Here is a 17,762-nt window from a genome sequence, read left to right as displayed (position 1 = left end):
CATGAGCTTCATTAGCATTAAGTTAGCTTGGCATGCTAATATGGTTAGCATGCTAAGAAATGTTTTTTTTGTAAATTCTTTGTTACACTAAAAGTTCTCTTCCACAACATGTTGAACATGTGTCATAATGTAGCTCAATGTGTAAAGCCAGGTACCTGACGAGCCCTGTACCTAAAGATAGTGGGTTCAAATCTCGGGTGGAGTGGTTTTATGAAATTGTGTGTTTTGATTCCGTTATTGCCTCTAGATTAGAAATAAATGCTTTTTGTTTCATGCTGTGTTCATTTTCATCTAAGCTTCTGTACTTTCTGAGTTCATTCTCGCCCATAATTCTGAACCAGGTGTTTCATGTTTGTTCATTTTCTGCTGTTTTTCTTCTTCCTGCTCTGTATTGCGCTACAGCATGATGAGCTGCAGAATGATCTAAAGTAAAGTTATTAAATATAACATTCAGTGCAGTTTCATAAAAATTCTTCTTTTTGAGTCCATTTTCACATAAACTAGTGAACTTCGGCAGTTGTGTCAACAGTCACCTGCACAGTGGTGCAATGACATGCGCAATGGACACTGGACCTGGAGGTTGTGGGTTCGAATCCCGTGTTGGGTGGTCATTATGCAATTGTGTGTAATGAGTCATTTTGATTCCTTTTTTATCCAAATAAGCATTGTACTAATCTTTATTCCTCTTGAATTAGATACAAGTGTTTTTAGTTCATTCTGTGTTCATTCTCATCTGAACTTCTATTGATTTTCATTTCATTTCCACCTGTCCTTCTGAACCAGCTGTTTTGCATGTACATTCAATTTCTGCTGTTTTTGCTCTACCTGCTCCGTATTGCGCTACTGCCCCTTCTGGGGCTTGGCCCCGAATTGCTGCTTGCAGCTATATTTTTTTATTATTATTATTATTATTTTTTTTTTTTTTGGATTGCAGTCTTTTTCTGCTGCCATTGTTTTCCTTGGATTTGCTTCTCAGTTCCATGCAATTTTAAGCTTTACTTGGTTCATTCCATGTTTTACAGGCAACCTCTCTCATGCTAATTCATATTAGCATAGTTAGTTTTAAATTAATCTAGTTTATTTTAAGTCTGGACTCCATAGTCCAGATTTTAGTAATCTGTACTTAATCTGTGTTTCAGAAAGCCACTTTTTAAGCCACGATTAACTATTCTAGATTGAGGCCTATCCTGGCTTAATTTAAACCCTGTCCGGGAAACTGCCCCATTAAGTTTAATATTTGAATTATTTTAATCATTTCTTCTGTTTTTTGTTTGTTTGTTTGTTTGTCTGTCATCTTGACAATATCCATATTAATAGAGGTAGTGAAGTTTTGTGGCAGAAGGATTATTATTAAAAAAGAATCCAGTCCACTATTAATATAAGAAAATGTATGTTTTAGATTGAACAGACAGCATGTATGATTCTAAATAAGGAATCATTTTAATATCAACAGATTTTTGTATTTAAGGTATGTACATGCAAAACACTGTAGACTGTCCTCATGTCACTTCAGAGGCTCTTCCCCTTTTTCAACTTGTGTAACTCAACCATGTCCACCTGAGTTTTTGAACAGTTGTCTGTATTAGTGTTTCCACAGTGTCTCTCTTGCACAGTAATACACCGCAGTGTCTTCAGTCTTCAGCTGATTCATGTGCAGATAGAAATTAGAGCTGTCCTTAGATGCTGTGAACCTGCCCTGCACTGACTGAGCTGAGCCTTTGTCAGAGTCTGTATAATAGTGCAAGATCCATTCAAGTCCTTTTCCAGGTGCCTGGCGGATCCAGTGCATCCTATAGTCACTAAGAGTGAATCCACTGCAGGCACAGGTCAGTTTGCGGGAACCACCTGGAGTCACAACTACTGACTGTTCAGACTGTGTGAGCACAACCTGAGAGTCAATACCTACAAAGAGAGAGAGAGAGAGAGAGAGGGGAAAAAAAAAAAAAAAAAAAAAAAAAAACTTTACACACAATCACAATAGTGATAAAATGGGAATGGGTTTTACAGTTTAACACCCTAAAACTGGCTAAATAAAACCCCCTTAACTTCTTCAGAATTGTAAAATATGAAAACACTCACTGTGTGCGGTTGCCAACAGCAGAAAGAGCTTTAGGGAGAACATTGTTTCTCCTCTTCAGATTGAACACTCCTTTGCTCAGTTGTTTAAATAGGAAATATGGCAGCTGGGTTTGCATTGATATATTTACTCATGCATGTGGAGTAACAGAGTAGGTGTGTTCAAACAAAACTGGTTCATCACAATCACCAGTTACTAATTTAATGAGAAAGGGTGCCCCCTTCTGAATTATTTTAAATTTTATTACTTGCCATTTAGCAGATGATTTTATTGTAAAGACACTTAAAGATAACTGATTTACAAAGGCTAAAACATCACCTGACCTATTCATTTATTTATTTGACATACAAAATTTGGTATTTTGTCACATGATATTATATACTGCAAAAATTGACTCAAAAAAAGTCTAATATTATGTCACCAAATAAAGCTTTTTATTGAAAATGTCTTCATTGAAGAGAGAGGTTTTTGTGCAGGTCCTGTGGCAGTTTGTGGCACAGTGTATGGCGAGCACAATAATACACAGCTGTGTCTTCAGTGTTGAAGTTTTGTCCTGTTAAAATGACTGCATTGCTGGAGGATTCAGATGAGAAACTGATCTTATTTTTCAGTGAATCTTTGACACTATTGCTACTGGAAGTGTAGAACCAGCCAATCCATTCCATCGGTTTTCCACTTGAATGTCTGATCCAGTTTGTGTAGCCACCGCCTGAAGCTGAATATCCAGTGATCTTACAGGCGATGGTAAATGTTTCTCCTGGTTTTACTACCATGACAGGAGGCTGATTCAGCTCAATACAGAAAAGACCTACAATCATTAAAGCATTTTTAGTAATACAAATTGAACTTTTTTTTATTAGTTTTTTGTGTTGAGCTGAAGATACTCACAGGGTGCAGTTGCCAAAACCAGCAGTATGGAAATGCAGTCCATGATTCTGGTTGTATTTTCACTGCACTGTGGCTCTGTAAAACACTAAGAGCCTTTATTATGTCTCTGTGCTCCTGTTTACATGAGAGAAGGGTGGAGATTTGCATTGACGTAAAAATCTATATAATAATACAGACTGACCCTTCATCTCCATTCCTCATCCAAATCATGTAATAGCTGTCATGTAATGCACAAAAGTCTACAAACCTGTTAAAACAGCTGTTTTTTTTTTTTTTTTTTTTTTTTTTTTTTGTGATGTACAAAATTAAACAAAGATCAATCATATTACAAATTTAGCACCTTTAATGTAAAAGGTACAGCCTATGCAATGCCACTGAAAACCAACGTGACACATTTCAGAAAATAAACAAATAAATAAATTGGAATAACTAAATTTATAAGTGTACACACACCTAAGCTAATATAGTTGAAGCACCCTTTGATTTTATTACAGCACTCAGACAGGGATAGGATAGGAGTTTATCAGCTTGAATATTTTTCTTCTCTTCTTTTGAAAAACGTTCCAGATCTGTTAAATTGCGAGGGCATCTCCTGTGCAAAGCGTCATCAGGTCCTCTTCCGCTGCCACCTCCGCTTTAACAGAATGGTGTTCTTTTGCTGGTGTGCTGTGTTGTTTATGCACCAAACCTTTTACAATTTTGACCAGTTTTGACATCCAGAGCCATAAGTGTTTGTTGTGGTGCCCAAGATGTGCTCTCTCTCTCGCTCTCTCTCTCTCTCTCTCTCCCTTTAAACTGCAACACTCGCTATGTTGCTCGTGGCTTGACTGTGTCCTTATATTCAACTCCAGACTTATATCAAAGTCCCTTTAAGACAAGTCATTTCACTCGGCGACCATCTTTGAAACGCCTCTTGGGCATGCAAGTGCAGCTCCTATCTCTTTGAATGAGGAAACATCAAATTCTGCAAAGCTGTTTGCCAAGCTTTCAATTAAATTTCATATTTGAAATCACCAATGAAATCTGACAACAACATACATTTTTTTACAAACGCTCGAATCATGACAAAAAAAAAAAAAAATTTAGGCTGGCTCAAGCTAATGGACATGCGCAGACCTAAATGCGCGTCTCTTGTGCCTCATCTCGGAGGCGCGCGCATGACTGTTTCTATCGAAACCGGTGCATCTAACCAAAGCCACTGGAAAGCAAGCCTGCAACCTTCAGCCAAAAAAGCGTAATGGCTAAAGCTAACGCTCCGCCCCCGGAGACTAGAGGCTGTTTTTGAATGGAAGTCAATGGATGAGAGGCTTCACTATGCTGATTAAACAGCTTTTGTGGGGAAATAGCTAATCATTTAATTAATCGACAGCCTGTTTGCTAATCTTCAGCATGTTTTACACTAAACAATACTTTCGTTGGGAACTATATGTAGATTTTAGCTTGATAAAAATGTATTTTTTTAAGAGAAGGCATAGGGAATGTTGCGACTGACGTCACTGCCATTACACGATAGGCTGAGAGGTGCCACACGTGATTAAATTAGCCGTTACGCTTTCTCCAATGGTAAGAGATACAGACCCTCTTATCTCCCCATTATATACAATCTCTGCTTCTAACGGCCGCTGCAGTGACGCGATGACTTTACCAGCGATTGGCTCTTATTTTGAAGGCGGGACTTATTCCGCCATAATGCGTGTTACACTTTCAAACAAATTCAAAACAATATGTGACACGTCTTGTGTTATTCTGTAGTCTTTGCTTATATGCTGCGTTAAAGTCCGCGTGAACCGGGAGTTGCAAACAAATTTTCTCCGGTGCTGTGACGTATTTCCAAGTGAAACGGAATATTGAATAGAGGGCAGGGCTTTACTTTAGCGCTCCTCCTCTCCTTCTCTCGCTCATAGCAGATGAACGGTTGGAGGGAAGTGGTTTAAGCGATTTCAACCAAAGCCGTCAAACTGATGTCATCAGAGAAGGGGCACCGTTGCAGAGGGGAGGAGCATTTTCAGATTTTGATTAAATATTACGAAGCCAAACAATTTTTTTTTTGTGTGGATTGACTTGCACGGATGAATTGTTCACCACAAAACTAGCAATTTGAGCTAACAAAATAAAAAGGTCAATTTTGATTTCATGTGTACTTTAATGCTGCTTTGGCATTCTGTAACTTAACCTCACTGTGTTTTATCTGCTCAGGTGGATTTTTTCCCTTTGTTTCACCTCTCTACTGTTGGGACATAAAAAGGGGGAATTGAGTGTGAACTTCTATGATTACATATTTGTAGTTTATTAGCTTAATGACTTATTTGCTTATTTCTTTATTGAGGGGTTAGTAGGGAGGTGGGTGCTATTTTATTTTTGAATTGGACCTTTTCTCCTTTTTATGTTAGCTTGGGAGCTAGTATATTTTGCTGTACTTTTGTAAAGCAATTTCTGGCACTGGAGATGGGCTGCTTCTCTGCTGTCTCTGTCTCACCCTCATCCATTTGCTGCTGTGCTCCTACCCTAGACTAATTAGGAATTTGTCATAGCCAAAAAGTTCAAACTTGGTCAGACATAACAGCCTCCCTGACCAGTTTTATCTTTGTCGTCTTATCAATTTTGGAGGGACGCCTTGTTTTTAATAATGTCACTGTTGTGCCATTATTTTTCCACTTGTTGATGACTGTCTTCACAGTGCTTCATGGTAGATATCTAATGCTTTGGTAATTTTTTAGCTGTAAATTTCAACAATGAGATCCCATTGATGCTTCGTAAGGTCTTTGTGCCCCGTGGCTCTTTTAGTAGCATGTAACCAAGAACATCAGAAAAATCTCACAAAAACTGCTCAGATTTAGAGTTAGTAAACATCATTTCAGGTGAAGACAGATGTGTATTTTTCCACATGAGCTTGATGATTAGGTCATTCTAAACACAGCAACATAACCAATTACAACTAGGTTATTTTAATTTTCTCTCTCTGAAATCTGTCACTTTGGTTTTCAGTGGAATTGCATTTGTTGTACTTTTTACATTACATTAAAAGTGCAAAAGTTCTAATTCATTTATCTTTGTTTCATTTTTCACATCACAAAAAACAGCTGTTTTAACAGGGAAGTGTAGACTTATATATATGCCATTGCAGATATAGATATAGATATATATATATGCCATTGCAGCCTGTCTGATCCAGGCCAAGCTCGGGTCACTGCTAAATCCAGAGGCTGTACAGGTAAGTCTGTGAGATCCTCCAGGTTTAATGACCGCTGACTCAGACTCAGTCAGTGTCTGACACCAACAGACTGAAAAATGAACAGTTCAACATTAACATTTACAACAGTACACATGAATAAGTCTGATTGTCAACAGGTTTTCAAAAGCTCTTCTTACATTCTGTGAGAGCAAACATGAAGATAAAACTCTCATTAGAGTATTAGTAGTTGTAGGGGTACTTGAATAAGGGGTTATGGTTAGCGGTTTATTCAGATTAAATCAATTACTAAAACACTCAGAGATTTAACAAGTTTTATGACTTAAAGATTGCAGTATGCCTATGAGGTCTTCTTGAGACCTCAGAGATCACATGAATAGTTTTTGTTCAGCCCTGCAGTCTTTTGTGTAACTGTGACTGTCTTGCACAGTAATAAACAGCTGTGTCTTCAGTCTTCAGGCTTTTCACCTCTAAATACAGCATGTTTTTGCTGGTGTCTTTTGTGATGGAGAACTGGCCTTGAAGAGACTGAGCATAATATGCAGTTGTGCCACTATCTATATACCCAATCCACTCCAGTCCTCTCCCTGGTTTCTGACGGATCCAGCTGTACCAGCTGCTCATTGAGAATCCAGACACACTGCAGGACAGAGTGACTGATTCTCCTGGTGTTTTTATCACAGAATCTGAGGAGGTCAAAGACTGACCACTAACACCTGGAGAGAAAAAAAAAATGGCATTAATGTTAGATGGATTAGAAAAAAGTTAATAATAACAATAACAATCTGCTAATTAGAATTCTCACATGCACTAATCATCAGGAGTCCATACACCAGCATCTCCATTACAGCAGAAAAACTGTCAAACTAAAAGGCAGTAAAACAGTTATAGGTTACACTGCAGCTGTTTTAGTCACTGGACACATGCACTGACTGAAAGTTCAGCTTATAACACAATCTTTCAGGAGTCTGGGAGACGCTGCCCTTCCCACAAAATTATTTGCATAGTTGGAGGTTTGTAGACTTACACTGTAGTTTAATGCAGTAATCTGAAAACAGTACAGGGAAACAGTAGACAAGGGAAAAAATCTTGCCTATAACATTTGATAAATGATATATTACTTTATCAGTGTACACCTTTGTTCTGTAATTTATTCATGGTTCATGTTATTTGGTATTGTGTCAATTTTTCTGAGATGTTCCAGATCACAGAGTCTGGCCTGTGGTTGGTGGTAACAATCTGGTGGAAAGATCAATTGCTCTTGGAAATTCACCAGCAACTCATTGATGGGTCATTTTTTTTTTTTTTTTACATGTCTAATTTCTAAACTAATTTCCAGTTTAGAATTTCATGTTTTTGTATATTGTTGTTGTTTCCTCTCCTTTCTGGATTAGTATAACAGATATTAGTGTGTCAGTTGTGGCACAAGGAGTTTCAAGAGCTGGTTGTGGTTCCACATGTATCTGCCTTCAGAATTTGCATCTTATCAGGATGTATTTAAATGATGCTGCATTACAGGTACACTTGGTGCATTATGGTGCATATTATGTTTAATATTTGAATTTTGTTGTAGTTTTGTTAAAATAAGCTCCATCTTGACATTGTATTATTATTAGTAGAGATAATGACGTTTTGTGGTAGAAGGATTATTAGGGGGGGAAAAAAGACACCAGTCATTATATAAGAAAATATATGCTTTAGACTGAACAATCTGCTACATACTGAGACATACTGTGGGAAACAGATTAGTCAGTTTAGATTTACTGAGTTGAGCAAATATGATTCGAAATAAGGAATCATTTTAATAATAGGTTTTTATATTTAATGTATGTACATGCAAAACACTGTAGACTGGCCTTATGTTACTTCAGAGGCTCTTCCCCTTTTTCAGCTTGTGTAACTCAACAATGCCCACCTGAGTTTTTGAACAGCTGTCTGTATTAGTGTTTCCACAGTGTCTCTCTTGCACAGTAATACACCGCAGTGTCTTCAGTCTTCAGCTGATTCATGTGCAGATAGAAATTAGAGCTGTCCTTAGATGCTGTGAACCTGCCCTGCACTGACTGAGCTGAGCTCTTAGAAGAATCTGAATAATAATACATAATCCATTCAAGTCCTTTTCCAGGTGCCTGACGGATCCAATGCATGGTATAGTCACTAACAGAAAACCCACTGCAGGCACAGGTCAGTTTGCGGGAACCACCTGGAGTCACAACCACTGACTGTTCAGACTGTGTGAGCACAACCTGAGAGTCAATACCTGTGGATAAACATGAAAATCTACAAATAATCAGGATCATGTATTTATTTATACTAAGTAAAAGTGTTTATTTTGTCCTGTAAATATATTTACCAGACACTGCGGCCAGCAACAGCAAGAGATATGAAGTGAACATGATTTATGTCAAGGCTGAACTGGTGATGAGTCCTCCACTCAACAGTGTAGTTGTTTAAATATGGAACGGACATCAGATCATTTGCATTGAAACCCTGAATTAGCAAAAACTGTGGAGTCTGTGGAGCTTGAGGCCTTCGAGGTTCATTTCAGGGACAATAGTACCACCTCCTGATGTAACAGTTTTTATTTTTTTGTTGTTACAGTTGGCACATGCGTGTAACTTCTGAGTTTCATTCAAACAGATCAACAGTGATGTGTTCTGGTGAGAGTGGGTACAGGACTGTGTTTTAGTAATGACAGAGTCCTATTACTACAGCTGTGTCTTTAGACTCTGCAATGTTATTTTGTTAAGAGAGACTCTAGAGACCTATTAGATTTTTTAATGTTGAAAACATCAAGCAACAGAATAACAAGCTTTATTGAAATGTTTATTAACTTTTATTGAAATGGCAGTTTTTGTGCACAGCGCTGCAGTCATTTCAGTCACTGTGTCTCTCGGGCACAATAATATACAGCAGTGTCTTCATTCTTCAGGCTGTTCATCTGCAGATACACCTGCTTCCTACTGTTGTCTCTGGAGATGGTGAACCGTCCTTGGACAGACTGGGAGTAATACATTTCCTTGCTATCATGTTTGATCCATGCCAGCCATTCCAGCTCGTTTCCAGACTTCTGTCTGATCCAAGCCATCCATTTATTATCAAAGTCCAAACCAGAGGCAGTACATGTCAGTTTATGGGATTCTCCAGGTTTGATGACTACAGCTTCAGACTCAGTCAGTGTCTGACACCAACAATCTGCAAAATAAAACATGATAAATATGTGTAAATTCAGATAAAACAAACCATTATATTCTGAGCAATAAAGACTGGAATCATACATTGAGAAGCCAGTAACAGTACTGTAAATCCCAAAACTTTACGATCCATATTGTTGTACTGAATTATTGAGCTGCACACTGATAGAGAACTGATTATGAAGGTTCAAGAGGAAGATGAATTTGCATAATCCACTTAAATATTCAGTTAGGGTAGTATTGTATTTAAATATGGGCATCATATTACTGAATTAGATGTTTTTATTTTTTATTTAGATTTTTTTTTACATTAGATTTTACATGGATCCATACAAGGTATTTAAGTAATGAAGTTCAAATCTTTGTATATTGAACTCTAATATTTATTTAGTTTAGTTGTTTGATGTGTATCTGATGTGTACTATTTATAATTTATAATTTATAATTATAAATAAATGTTTTACTTAAATAATTAAAACAATTCTTTCCACAGTTTGTTGTCAACAGTAAATATAGAGATTCATTAGAGTGTTTAATGATCAAGGTCGTATCCTGCCATTCAACGTCAAAACTAGTCATGCATGTTCAGTGTTTGTGCACATGTTTTTTTGCACGAGCTTTAAACTGGAATTCATCACAGTGCCTGTATACCGAACACAATAATACACAGCCGTGTCCTCAAGTTGCAGATTTTGTCCTTTAAGATATACTGTGCTTGTAGATGTGTCTCTGGAGATGGTGAACTTATTTTTCAGTGAATCCTTGTAGTCTGTGCTACCACCAGCATGGATCATGCCAATGAACTCGAGGATCTTCCCCTGAGCTTGTCTAATCCAGGAAGGTCCCTTGGAGCCATCACTGAGATCATAACCTGATACTTTACAGGAAATGGTCAAAGATTCTCCAGGTTTTACTGAAAGTGAGCTTGGTTGGCTGTGTTCAACAGTGCTGCACACATCTGCAAATTAAGCACAAAAATATGTTAATTTTGAAAAGGAACTTTTGGTTATGATTGTATCAATGGTGAAAAGTTTAATACTGCTCAAAAAACCTTGAAGAATTGTACTCACAAGGCATGACAGACATCATTATGAGTACAGACAGATAAAACATGATTTTATGAGTGGTTCTTCTTCTCTACTTCGTGGGAACACAAGAAATATACAGAGCAAAGGATGAGCTGGGTATATAAATACTGGAGAATTTGCATTGAGTATTGGTACAGTTCCACCGTACAGCATGAATATTAAAGGGATAGTTCACCAAAAAATGAATTTTGTCATCATTTACTCCTCTACTAATACATGGATATTGTCAAGATGAAGCTTATTTTAACAAAACAAGCAAACAAACAAATAAATAAATAAAAACAAAAGAAATGATTAAAATAATTCAAATATTAAACTTAATATGCACCATGATGCAGCAAGTGCACCTGTAACTCCAGCAACCTTTAAATACACCCTGATAAGCTGTAAATCCTATAAAGCAGATACACGTGGAACAACAACCAGCTAAATATACTAAAAACAAATATTCACTCTAAACTGGAAATTAGTTTAGAAATTAGACATTTAAAAAATTAACCATCAATGCAGTGCTGGTGAATTTCCAAAAAACAATTGATCTTTCCACGGTAGATTGTTACCACCAACCACAGGCCAGACTCTGTGATCTGGATGCATCTCAGAAACACTGACACAATACAAAATAACACACCATGAATAAATTACAGAACAAAGGCATACACTGATAAAGTAATATATCTTTTATCACTCTTTCTTATCCTTAAACATGTTTTGAAGTCAGGCTAAAAACAGCAGTCTCTAAATGTCAGCAGTTGTCTGGAATTCGTCTGATGGAGCTCTCAAGAGATGAACACTAATAACCCCCATAAGACACATTAAAATCAGATCGTTTCACATTAAAGGAATAATTCACCAAAAATATAACTAAAAAGCAAAACTTTGTATCATTAGTTTTAACTTTATAGAACAATAAAATGCAGTCTCTTTCCAATCTATTTTTTTTTTTTTTCATAATGATTACATTAATGATAAATGTAATGGTATTTATTTTGTCATTTTGGAGACGTAGTCTTTTTATTTTCTTTGTATGGAAAAAGAAGCCACCTTTTCTGTTCCACAGAAGACAGTAGGTCATACGGGTCGACATGAGAGTGAAGTTTTGAGGCAGAAGGATTATTAGAGAAAAAAATCCACACTTAATAAAAGAAAATGTAAGTTTTAGATTGAACAGACAGCATGTATGATTCTGAATAAGGAATCATTTTAATATTAACAGGTTTTTGTATTTAATATATGTACATTCAAAACACTATAGATTGGCTTATGTCACTTCAGAGGCTCTTCCCCTTTTTCAGTTTGTGTAACTCAACCATGTCCACCTGAGTTTTTGAACAGCTGTCTGTATTAGTGTTTCCACAGTGTCTCTCTTGCACAGTAATACACCGCAGTGTCTTCAGTCTTCAGCTGATTCATGTGCAGATAGAAATTAGAGCTGTCCTTAGATGCTGTGAACCTGCCCTGCACTGACTGAGCTGAGCTCTTAGAAGAATCTGAATAATAATAAATAATCCATTCAAGTCCTTTTCCAGGTGCCTGACGGATCCAATACATGTAAGTGCTACTAAGAGTGAATCCACTGCAGGCACAGGTCAGTTTGCGGGAACCACCTGGAGTCACAACCACTGACTGTTCAGACTGTGTGAGCACAACCTGAGAGTCAATACCTGTGGATAAACATAAATTCTACAAATAATCAGGATCATGTATTTATTTACACTAAGAAAAGTGTATATTTTGTCCTATAAATATATTTACCAGACACTGCGGCCAGCAACAGCAAGAGATATGAAGTGAACATGATTTATGTCAAGGCTGAATGAGTCCTCCACTCAACAGTGTAGTTGTTTAAATATGGTACGGACATCAGATCATTTGCATTGAAACCCTGAATTAGCAAAAACTGTGGAGTCTGTGGAGCTTGATCCCCTTACGAAAGGAACATATATTTACCAATATATTTCTTAAAATATATTATGATATATTGTAACATATTATTTTCCCTTTTTATTTTCCAATATATTATATATTTGAATACATTGAATAATATATTGATGATACATATATTATACACTCTATTATATATTCATGTAATATATTGCAATATATTGCAAAATATACAAATGATTTCTGCTTTCAATACATTACAATATATTGAACATGAATATATAATATATGTGTTTATATATCCCAAAATATATGCAATAATATATTTATAAATATCCACCATAATGTATTTAGATTTATATGGGAAAATGTTTTGGTAATATATGTAAAAATATAGTGCCTTTTTGGTTTTGATTGCAATATATTTTTTATATGTATCATTATATATACATATATGGTCTATGCATATATTGCAATATATTGAATAATACATAAGGAATTGCTTTTCATATATTGAAAAATATGTGATAATATATTTACTAATATATCATAATGTATGTAATTTTATATTCAGTAACATACTTCATAATATATAGATTTATATGTGATCAGATATGGTGCATGCATAATATATTGCAGATAGATTTACTCATGCAGTATGAACACATATGTTAAAATATATTATTTAACACATTTATTATATTTTATAATAATTTACATTTTAAATGTTTTATATTTTCAAGTTAGTTAACAAAAGCACACCTGCATGTACTAACATTTCTACCAAAGAGACTATCACTGTGCTAAAGCGTGCACAGCCATTACTTTTTAAATAAAGTTATTATAGTCTTAACAGTGTTCAGCCAATCATAAACCTAACCACAGACTCTACTCTTCAGCACAATGGTAACCCCAAAAACTCACACATACCAGAAAACCTTTTAAATTCCTAAATAATACAACTTTAAACACTAACAGATCTCCTCCTATATCAATATTGAGCAAAACACATGAAATAGCACTTAATTTTAACATTTACTTTCCTTTAACAGTCAGAAGCAAAGCATGCTGGGAATTAGAAGTCTGTTGTAACCACTGATTGTTACTCATTCCATGAATGTGTGGATATATATGTGTGTACAATACATTCACATTTATATGGGAACATGTGTGTGCAATATATATACACAATAAAGGATAAAACTTGATGAATGTAATGCTATTTTTGTCTTCATTTATACATATTTTATATGTATCAATATATAGCCATACATGGTCAATGCATATATTGCAGCATATTGAAAAATATAAGCACTAGTTTCCCATATATGGAAATGTATTATGTAATACATCGCATTATATTTTGCAGTATATTTCCATATATTTTTGTTCCGTAAGGGGAGGCCATTGAGGTTCATTTCAGGGACAATAGTACCACCTCTTGATGTAACAGTTTTTATTTTGTTACATTTGGCAGGTGCGTGTAACTTCTGAGTTTCTTCAAACAGATCAACAGTGATGTGTTCTGGTGAGAGTGGATACAGGACTGTGTTTTAGTAATGATGTGTTTAGTCCTATTACTACAGCTGTGTCTTTAGACTCTGCAGTGTTATTTTGTTAAGACAGACTCTAGAGACCTATTCGTTTTTTAATGTTAAAAACATCAAGCAACAGAATAACAAGCTTTATTGAAATGTTCATAAGCTTTATTGAAATGGCAGTTTTTGTGCACAGCGCTGCAGTCATTTCAGTCACTGTGTCTCTCGGGCACAATAATATACAGCAGTGTCTTCATTCTTCAGGCTGTTCATCTGCAGATACACCTGCTTCCTACTGTTGTCTTTGGAGATGGTGAACCGTCCTTGGACAGATTGGGAGTAATAAATATTCTCGCTATCATATATCGATGCCAGCCATTCCAGCTCTTTTCCAGACTTCTGTCTGATCCAAGCCATCCAGTAGTCATCAAAGTCAAAACCAGAGGCAAACAATCTGCAAAATAAAACATGATAAATATGTGTAAATTCAGATAAAACAAACCATTATATTCTGAGCAGTAAAAACTGGAATCATACATTGAGAAGCCAGTAACAGTACTGTAAATCCCAAAACTTTACGCTCCATATTGTTGTACTGAATTATTGAGCTGCACACTGATAGAGAACTGATTATGAAGGTTCAAGAGGAAGATGAATTTGCATAATCCATTTAAATATTCAGTTAGGGTAGTATTGTATTTAAATATGGGCATCATATTAATGAATCAGATGTATGTATGGATCCACATAAGGCATAGAAAGTAATGAATTCAAATCTTTGTATTTTGAACTCTGATATTTATTTAGTTAGTTGTTTGATGTGTATCTGATGTGTATTTTTTAAATATATAATTTATAATTATAAATAAATGATTTTACTTAATAATTATTTAATCATGCATGTTCAGTGTTTGTGCACATGTATTTTGCACAAGCTTTAAACTTGTATTCATCACAGTGCCTGTATACCGAACACAATAATACACAGCCGTGTCCTCAAATTGCAGATTTTTCTTTTAATATATACTGTGCTTGTAGATGTGTCTCTGGAGATGGTGAACTTATTTTTCAGTGAATCCTTGTAGTCTGTGCTACCACCAGCATGGATCATGCCAATGAACTCAAGGATCTTCCCCTGAACTTGTCTAATCCAGGAAGGTGCCTTGGAACTATCACTGAGATCATAACCTGATACTTTACAGGAAATGGTCAAAGATTCTCCAGGTTTTACTGAAAGTGAGCTTGGTTGGCTGTGTTCTACAGTGCTGCACATCTGCAAATTAAGCACAAAAATAGGTTAATTTTGAAATTATTTTTTTACAGACGGATAAAACATGATTTTATGAGTGGTTCTTCTTCTCTGCTTCGTGGGAACACAAGAAATATACACAGCCAAGGATGGGCTGGGTATATAAATACTGGAGAATTTGCATTGAGTATTGGTACAGTTCCACCGCATGCGTACAGGGTGAATATTACAGTTTTTCTCGATTGCTTAAATACATTTCTCAAAGCTATGCCTCATATTCTCAAAGCAGTAAACACAAATCCATAACATCTCACCCAATTCCCCAAACATCCTATTTTCAGGTCAAAATGAAGCTCTACACTAAAAACCATTCACTCTTGCTGAAAAAACAAACTTTGCCCTCAGACATCACACACAAGCCCTCAAAAACACACACACTACAACATAGTCTTACACACCGGTGAGATAAATTCAAAACAATACTACAAAAACAAAAACCAGTAATAAGTTGTGTTGCTTGTGGTTCTCCCCCTCACGGAACTTTTCACATGATGAACACATGTATACATTTGCATATTTTTTATTCCTTAATGTACTGTGCAGTACATTACACCAAACAACAACAAAAGATATTCTGGTCCCACTTTATATTAAGTGGCCTTAACTACTATGTACTTAAAACAAAAAAATAAGTACAATGTACTTATTGGGTTCATATTGAATTGCAAAACACTTTTGCTGCTATTGAGGTGGGATACGGGTAAGGATAGGGAAAGCTTTGGTGGTATGGTTAGGTTTAAGGGTAGGGGTAAGATGTAAGGGATGGGTCAACAGTGTAATTATAAATGTAATTACAGAAATTATTCACAGATGTAATTACATGCAGGTGTTTTTAAAATATAAGTACAATGTAAAAACATGTATGTACACAATGAGTGCATTGTATCAAATGATTAATTTAAAAGTAAGTACATAGTAGTTAAGGCCACTTAATATAAAGTGGGACCAATATTCTGCCCCAGCATCACATCTTTGGTCTGGGACAGACCAGAGAATCTCGTCAATATCTCATGACAGGCTGCACTGGCCCTTTCCAGGCAGCAGGGGGATGCCTAACCTACGCCTGGCACGCATCAACTGAAATGTCTAGTCAGGCTTCTTCCATTCCATCGTCTCTGTGTCCTACAAAAATAGAAGTACAGATTATTGTAACTGTAACACATCCTTTTTACAAAATGGAAGCAGACAGAAACTCTATCTGTATGTAATGCAATTTGATGCATGCTGTAACAAAGTACAGCACTCAAAAGTTACAGGTCAACTAGTGCACCTCATCCTCTTCCTCATCCTCATCCTCCTCCTCCTCCTCCTCCTCCTCCTCCTCATCCTCCTCCTCCTCTTCCTCTTCCTCTTCCTTCACCTCTTCCTCCACTCCTTACTGCTCTTGCTCATCCTCTTCTTCCTCCTCCTCCTCTCTGGTGTCCTCAACCTTTTCAATCACGTCTCTCTGGATCCATTGTTCCAAAACTGAATGAACTGACTCGGGCTCTTTCATCTCTCTGTTGAAGGTTCTGATTGGTGTGTGATAAATTTTGACTCTTAGTGTTTCCATGTGGGTAACTGTGTGCTAATTGAGCTCAAGCTATGCTGACTTGAGTGAACAATACTGAAAAATGAATTTTGTCATCATTTACTCACTCTCATCTCGACCCACATGACTTACTGTCTTCTGTGGAACTGAAAAGATGGCTGCTTTTTCCATACAAAGCAAATAAAAAGACTACGTCTCCAAAATAGCATTAAGTTTATCATTAATGTAGTCACTATGAAAAAAAAAAAAATCTTATAGGTTTGGAAAAAGGCTGCATTTTACTGTTCTATAAAGTTAAAACTAATAATACAATGTTTTGCTTTTTAGTCATATTTTTGGTGAATTATTCCTTTAATGTGAAACAATCTGATTTTAAATGTGTCTTATAGGAGTTGTTAGTTTTTAGTTTTTATTCATCTGCTGAGAGCTCCATTATTAAGAAGAATTCCAGACAACTGGAACTATTCTCCATTTGCTTTTCTGTTTTACCTCGGGACACCCGTCCCGAGGTGACTAGAGAGGACTTCAACTTCAGTTTGGATCCAGCCTCTTAAGAAGACCTCAGATGACCAACACCTATGAAGAGGCGGCGCCAACTCCTGCGAGGATTTCAGAAGACGCAATCATCTGGATCAACATGCACATCCTAATTATTGTTAATATATGATTCTTTTTTCCAAGAACTCATTGCTTCTACGTTCAGTTAAACTGCTAACAGTGATTGTAAATTAATTGCCTAAATTATTACATTATTTGCTAACTGCATTCTTTAAATTGTGATGTTGACATGCATTCTCTGTAAAGCTGCTTTGAAATGATATGTATCGTGAAAAGCGCTATGCAAATAAATGTGAATTGAATTGAATTGAACTGCCGAAATTTAGAGACTGGTATTTTTAAACTGACTTCAACACTTTTTTAAGGATAAGAGAGAGAGAGTCAGGCCAAGTTCACACAGTCAGTTTTTGGGATTGACAACCGCATTTACTTAACAGGTGTGAGTCTCGAAATGTCTTGTTCACACAGCAACTTACAGTAGCGTCTGGAACACTCTCTGGCCACG

At 36.2% G+C, this 17,762-nt stretch overlaps 6 gene segments (V, D, J or C); all 6 read right to left on the bottom strand.

The window, feature by feature from the left end:
* Window positions 1-1,567: 1,567 nt before the first annotated feature.
* LOC125263428 lies at window positions 1,568-2,228 on the bottom strand. The segment is given in 2 exon segments: window positions 1,568-1,902; window positions 2,080-2,228. Coding segments are annotated over 2 exon segments (363 nt in total).
* A 298-nt stretch (window positions 2,229-2,526) lies between these two features.
* LOC125262617 lies at window positions 2,527-3,087 on the bottom strand. The segment is given in 2 exon segments: window positions 2,527-2,885; window positions 2,966-3,087. Coding segments are annotated over 2 exon segments (402 nt in total).
* A 3,455-nt stretch (window positions 3,088-6,542) lies between these two features.
* Window positions 6,543-7,172, bottom strand: LOC125262616. The segment is given in 2 exon segments: window positions 6,543-6,871; window positions 6,961-7,172. Coding segments are annotated over 2 exon segments (369 nt in total).
* A 904-nt stretch (window positions 7,173-8,076) lies between these two features.
* LOC125263430 lies at window positions 8,077-8,635 on the bottom strand. The segment is given in 2 exon segments: window positions 8,077-8,415; window positions 8,509-8,635. Coding segments are annotated over 2 exon segments (363 nt in total).
* A 337-nt stretch (window positions 8,636-8,972) lies between these two features.
* Window positions 8,973-16,720, bottom strand: LOC125262615. The segment is given in 3 exon segments: window positions 8,973-9,350; window positions 14,397-14,485; window positions 16,548-16,720. Coding segments are annotated over 3 exon segments (576 nt in total).
* LOC125263427 lies at window positions 11,752-12,257 on the bottom strand. The segment is given in 2 exon segments: window positions 11,752-12,101; window positions 12,193-12,257. Coding segments are annotated over 2 exon segments (363 nt in total).
* Window positions 16,721-17,762: the final 1,042 nt, after the last annotated feature.

This window comes from Megalobrama amblycephala, linkage group LG2 (genome assembly GCF_018812025.1).
Source record: "Megalobrama amblycephala isolate DHTTF-2021 linkage group LG2, ASM1881202v1, whole genome shotgun sequence".
NCBI classification, from domain to species: Eukaryota; Metazoa; Chordata; class Actinopteri; order Cypriniformes; family Xenocyprididae; genus Megalobrama; species Megalobrama amblycephala.
The sequence above is the reverse complement of the archived record's forward strand: the minus strand, read 5'-3'. Positions and strand labels throughout refer to the sequence as shown.